Source organism: Elephas maximus, chromosome 3 (assembly GCF_024166365.1).
Source record: "Elephas maximus indicus isolate mEleMax1 chromosome 3, mEleMax1 primary haplotype, whole genome shotgun sequence".
Lineage (NCBI taxonomy): Eukaryota > Metazoa > Chordata > Mammalia > Proboscidea > Elephantidae > Elephas > Elephas maximus.
In genome coordinates, this window is record NC_064821.1 from 125,804,085 (window position 1) to 125,810,084 (window position 6,000).

General features: G+C 33.9%; 1 protein-coding gene across 2 annotated transcripts in view; it reads left to right on the top strand.

Annotated features, from left to right (window-relative positions):
* The window catches only part of MIGA1 (mitoguardin 1), a 109,722-nt gene extending 103,947 nt beyond the window's left edge, over positions 1-5,775 (top strand). Inside the window, exons 13-14 of one of the 2 annotated variants that reach the window (XM_049875610.1) lie at positions 2,152-2,268; positions 4,108-5,775. In XM_049875610.1, coding sequence (XP_049731567.1) covers positions 2,152-2,268; positions 4,108-4,326 — 336 coding nt within the window. In that variant the 3' untranslated portion in view covers positions 4,327-5,775. The remainder of the gene's footprint in view (positions 1-2,151; positions 2,269-4,107) is intronic. The other variant, XM_049875609.1, reaches the window with a different exon arrangement.
* Positions 5,776-6,000: the final 225 nt, after the last annotated feature.

The window sequence follows — 6,000 nt, forward strand, 5'->3', positions numbered from 1 at the left end:
CAAATCGAGAAATAATGATTTGATTCTAGTCGCTGCATTATTCAATTTAGAGCCTATACCAAAAACAAAAAAAAGTTTCAAAGTTCACCCCGTGTCCAAGCTCCATGCCTCTAGCCCCTCTCACCCACTAACACTGCTGTCAGCGTACTACTTTACATATTCTGGAGTGAGACTGCCTGGGTCCAGATCCCTTCTCTGCCACTTGGGCAAGATGCCTCTGTGCCTCATTTCCCTCATCTCTATAAAAAGAATAGTAATAGTACCTACCTCATAGGGTTTTTTGAGAATTAAATGATTGATACACGTGAAGTGCTTTGATTTGATATGTGTAAAGTTTTAGAAAAGTGTTTGGCGTAGTACACTATGCAAGTGTTAGCTATTATTATAATTATTCTTTTCCCAGTGGCCTATAGTACTTCCTGTTGTTTATTTTATCATATCCATATCTCTCAATCTGACACTATAACTTTGAGACAAGCGCAGTGTTTCCAGAGCATAGTCTTCACAGAATCTTGAGCAGCTCCTTGTTAATAATAATTCCAGAGACTCTGTGCCTCAATAGTTCTTGTTATAAATTATTTCAGAAAGTCTATATTTTAAACTAGCTCCCTAAATGATTATTATACACTCTAATGGTTAAGAACCACTGGTATAGGTTTTAGGGAACAAACTTTGGAGACTTGTAGACTTAATTTTGATTCTCACTCTACCAAACATGATTGTGGACAAGTTACTGAGCGTCATCTGACCTTCGGTTTTCTCATATGCCAGATGGAGTTAATTCCTACATCACAGGTCTGCTGTAAGGATGAAATGAGATATCAAAATCAAGTGTAATAAATGGTAGTTGCTTATAATGATAATAATAAAAACATTATTATTATATCTCACTTTATTTCCTACATCTTAACATAAATCTTGTGCCTCAGGTTAGTCTTTCTGTATATACAGATATCATATATGTCTCACATCTTGGGGAGTTTTTTTCTATACCTGGAATGCCATACTCCATCCTCCGTACTTAAATAAATCTTACTGACTGTTGAGCTCAGCTCACATTTTTCCTTGGTGAAGCTTGTCTCTTCTATTCAGTCCACGCTAACTTCTGTCTCCTCTGAACTCCTAATATACTTAGAGTCTATAAGGACTTTATAATTTTAATATATGCAGAACATCTCTTAAACTAGAATAACCTCAGTGCATCCCTGGTAACTTTTGGGCCTTCACTAACTAGCTGTGTGTGATGTAGGGTAGGTTACTTAACCCCTCTGAAGTCTTACTTTTTACATGCATAAAATTATATTAACATGACCTACTTTTACAGGAATGTTTTATTAAATTTTATGTGGACATAGCACATTGTCTGGAATATAATGGGTGCTCATTAAATGGTAACTGCTGCTGTTATATATTTGTTAAATTAAGGTTTAGAAGATTGTTTTTGGAGACTGTGAAATAGAAAACAACTCCTGCAAGAGACAGAAGCTAAACGTATAGTTATCCTCAGTCGATGCTGTATGACGAGTCCCGCAGGATAAGTTATTTAACAAAAGAAATTCAGAAAATCATTAATAAACTTAGAGAATTTCATAAAACACAGTTGTATATAACACTGTTTTACAAGAAGAGGGAATTATACAATTAAATGCTTAAATAATATCTGGTTTCTTAACTAAAGATTAGGATTCTAGTAAGAATAACTGTGTACTTAATCATTTAAAAATCATTTTAGTCTTTTTCAGTTAAATGATTGAACAAGGCTTTTTAATAACTGAAACTATGGTATCTTATTAATCCTAAAAATTATATTGCTAAGGTGCACTGTAATATTCTTGGCTTTGCTTGGTTGCAACACTGATATGATTGCTTTTTTTGTAAAGTATTTTTAAGAGGTGAAAAACGCCTTTTAAGAAATAATGCTTCGCATATTTGAAACTATTGGCTAGGCTATTGAAATCTACATAAAACATTTAGCAACTCTAAAAGTTATGTGGAAGTTTATTAACTTTCTCAACAGACTGACTCTTCATTGACTCTTTGGTCTACCCTCAAAAAAGAGCTGGCCACATGACAGCTAGCAATTTCAATTTCTCTACTAGAGAAAGCAAATGCAAGGTAAAAATAACTTGATTCTCTTTTACTTCCCAACAGATCCCAGATGGATTTTTTGCCCATTTTTATGCCATTTGTGAGCACATCAGCCCTGTGCTAGCCTGGGGCTTTTTGGGGCCTAGAAATTCTCTTTATGATTTATGTTGCTTCTTTAAGGTATGTTCAGTCGTTGAATCATTGATCTTATTCTAGACTAAGAAGAAATTAAGTCTTTGTATTGTTTTTGTAGAAAAAGAAGAATGTTATTTAAAGATAAAGTTATAAAAGTCACATAAATTCAGTGTTGTGTAATGTCAATGGACCAGGACCAATACTCTATAGATTTGAAGCTTTAGCCTGGAGTAGACTCAGCTAGACCATTCACCTTATCAATTCCTTCTGCAATGAATATGTTCTTGGATGGTATTGCCATGTGACAATCAAATTGCTACTTCTTACAGTTTGTTCTTCATGTCCAAGTACTTTTGAAATTTATAACACAAACGTGGTAATTTAGAGATAAATTCTGGTTCAAGGTAATGTGGATGATAAAATCCAAGTTGTGAAAAGCAACCTGGGCATTTAAAGTTGTACCCCAGTGTCGGCAGTTTAAATTGTCCTAATAATTAAGTTATAGTTCATTACAGAACTTCCTGCCTGGCAAAGTGCCAAGAAAAGCCTTGCTCTTTCATAATTTTGGGGTTAAGCTGAATTTCAAGGAACAAATAAAAGTAAATATAATTGAGTATAAATGTGAAAATTTTGGATGTTTGGACAGTTTGGATGTTTTACATTACCCTTTATTTTTAAAAATTAAATTATTATGTTTATGAGCTGTTTATGTAGCATTCGTGTAAATAGTTTAGGAAGTGTTTATTTGCTGTTATTCAAAACATGTTAATCTTTGACTAGTTGACTTTACCTCCCAAATGGAAGGTATATGTTTTAGTGGAAAAAGTTTGGACTGGAAATCAAGTTTGTCACTAATGAGCAGTCTGAATGTGGACGAGTCATTCTTTGGTCCTCCTTTTCTTCATCTATAAAATGAGGGAACTTTACGGGTTGACTGCTAAGGATACTTCCAGATCTAAAATCCAGTGAACCTATGAAATGTGCATTCTGAGTACTTGGGAACATTTAGTTTCTGGAGAATAGAAATTAGATATTTCAATTTTCTGCTCTTTGGAATTACTTTTCTTTCCATCATGACATAGCAGCCTGAGAATTAATAGTCACTAAGCATACGTATTTTTTTTTAAGCATATGTATTAGCATACTGAAATGAAATATCCTTCAATATCCTCCACCAATTTAAAATTTGAGACCAGAAATTATTTTTATCTTTTATGTATAGAAAAACATGCATTTAGGAATTCTTAATTCCTCATTATTGGAAATAGTTTACTGATCTGTCTTAAAGCAGTATCAGTGCTCAGAGGTAACACTGCAAACCTCAGTGACTGTGAAAGAAATAATAATAGCCCCTTACATTTATACAAGGAGCCCTGGTGGAGCAGTGGTTGGGTGCTTAGCCGCTAATGGAAAGGTTGGCAGTTCCAACCCACCAGCCCTCCACAAGAATGATGTGGCACTCTGCTTCCATAAAGATTACGGCCTTGGAAACCCTATGGGGGCAGTTCTACTCTGTCCTATATGGTCACTATGAGTTCAAATCAACTTTACAGCAATGGGTTTAGTTTGGTTTTTACTTTTATAGAGTACATTAAGGATCCACAGTCATTTCTTATACTCTTTTTTGAATCTTTTTCTGAGCTTTGAGTAGTAAACAGGACAGGTAGTATTACCCTTATTTTGCAGAAAAAGAAAATTAGACCCAAAGAAGGTTATTAAATCACGTGCTTAAAGTTCCGTTCTCCATGAGATATGGAAGTCATTTCCGTAGTGCTGGATCTCAGATTGCCTTACTCCTCATTCAGTGCTCGGTACAGTATTAACTCTAGATTGAATATAATTTTGTTGTAATAAATGCCAATTTGTTTTGTGTTCATTTTCTAGAGTCAAGTTGTTTTCTTTCTGAAAGACATTTTTGATTTCGAGAAAGTTCGCTATTCAAGTATAGAGACGGTGACGGAAGACCTCATGCGGCTCCTCAGCCGCCGCACGGAGCTGTTAATGGCCTGTGTCGGCGCAGATGCGCTGAGACATGCAAGTAGCTGTGTGAGTGGTCAAGGCCACTTTATGTCCAGCGGGCTGTTGGAAGCCAAAGTGCAATAAGTACCTTAAGAATCATATAATATGAGTGTGCTATACTTTAAAGTAACTATTGATTTTGTAACACGTATTTCAAAATCAACAGAATTGGTTAATGTGGACTCAGGGAGAAAAAAAAATCTAGTAAAGAATGAATGGCTGTACTGTACTTAGGCAGAAGTTCTGTCATTGAATCCCTGTGTAGCATATCCAGAGTGGTTTTTTACAATCTGTAGGTAACAATTCAAGTTGTGAAATGTGTATTTCCCAGAAATGTTGCTTGAATTGAAGCCAATACTTGCCAGTTAATTGGTTTGTCTTCTTGAAGCTGTCTGAAATGTCCAATATCATTCACAAAAAGCTTTGTTTTTATGCTTTGTGCCTAGAAAATACATACTTTAGCCAAGACCTTTGTGGCTCACACGCGTAAGAACATATTCCTCCTAGTGTCAACATACTTACCTTTGCCTGAAAATGTGTTTTTGTTTGTAAAGTTAATCATCTGTATAACCAAGTTCAGGCAGTAGCGGCGTTTAATATGTACTGCTTAGAATATTGCTTGTGCGTTTGCTTATGTAACTGAATTAAGGAAATTGTGATGGCAGAGTATCATTATGAAACATTTAAATGAGTTAACACTGAGAAGTTTACAAGTTACAGCTTTTAATTAGACTTACTGCAGTTTCCAAAATATATTACTGCTGGGCTTACAAGTTACAACAGAGAAACTGAAGAACTTTCTTTTATTTTTTTATAGTGCAGTTTTCCCTTGAACGTTGATTGATTGAAAATATAACATTAATTAAGGCAATTAAAATTTTTTCTGTATAGTCTTGAGACTGTCTCCCAGAATGTGATGGTATTATTAGTCTTGGTACAGTAAAATAATTTCTCCTTTCCCCTTCTACAAAACTGAGTTTTCATTACTCCCACAGAGAATTTAGCATCCTGGGAATTTATCATATTATGACCACATTTTAAAAATATTGATGCTTTGAATCTTAGTATGGTTTTAAAGTGGGTGTTTTTCTCCCTTGAATATAGAACAAAAATATTTTTAATGCTATGGAAGTATATTTCCTGTCCTTGATGATGAGTGTACGTATGAAATGTTGTTTATGAGTAAGGTTCTTCTTCAGAGTATATTAGACACTTTGAGAGTTGCATTAATTTTATGTCTAAATCATATACCACTTACTTGGAGTGGCTGATTCAATATATGAATGGATTGGATTTGTTAATTTTGCTCCTGAAGTAGGCTGCATTCCTTTTAGAAGTTAATTACCCAGAAGGATATGAAATAGATTTTTAAAAATACATTTCAGATTAAAGTGCCTAATTTCTGATTAAGGAATAGAAAATTAACAGTGAAAAAAACAATCTTTTAAGGTTTTAAATAGTTGTATTGCCACATTTATGTAATATTAGTTACAAAACATGAACTTCCAAACTTTTGTTTGCATATGTTTCATAACATGTAGGTTACATCATAAAGCTAATTAATATGAAGTATTGCTCTAAAAGTTTTTGGGTATATAGCTCTTTGACTTTTCTTGCGTATATACTTATTTACTAATTAGCTATTCATAATTCTTATTATTGGTGGAGTATCATTAGATGTACCAAAACTAAAAATTCAATTATGTAATGTTTTACATTTAATTTAGTATTTTTACTTTGTTGTTGAGGTACCGTTGA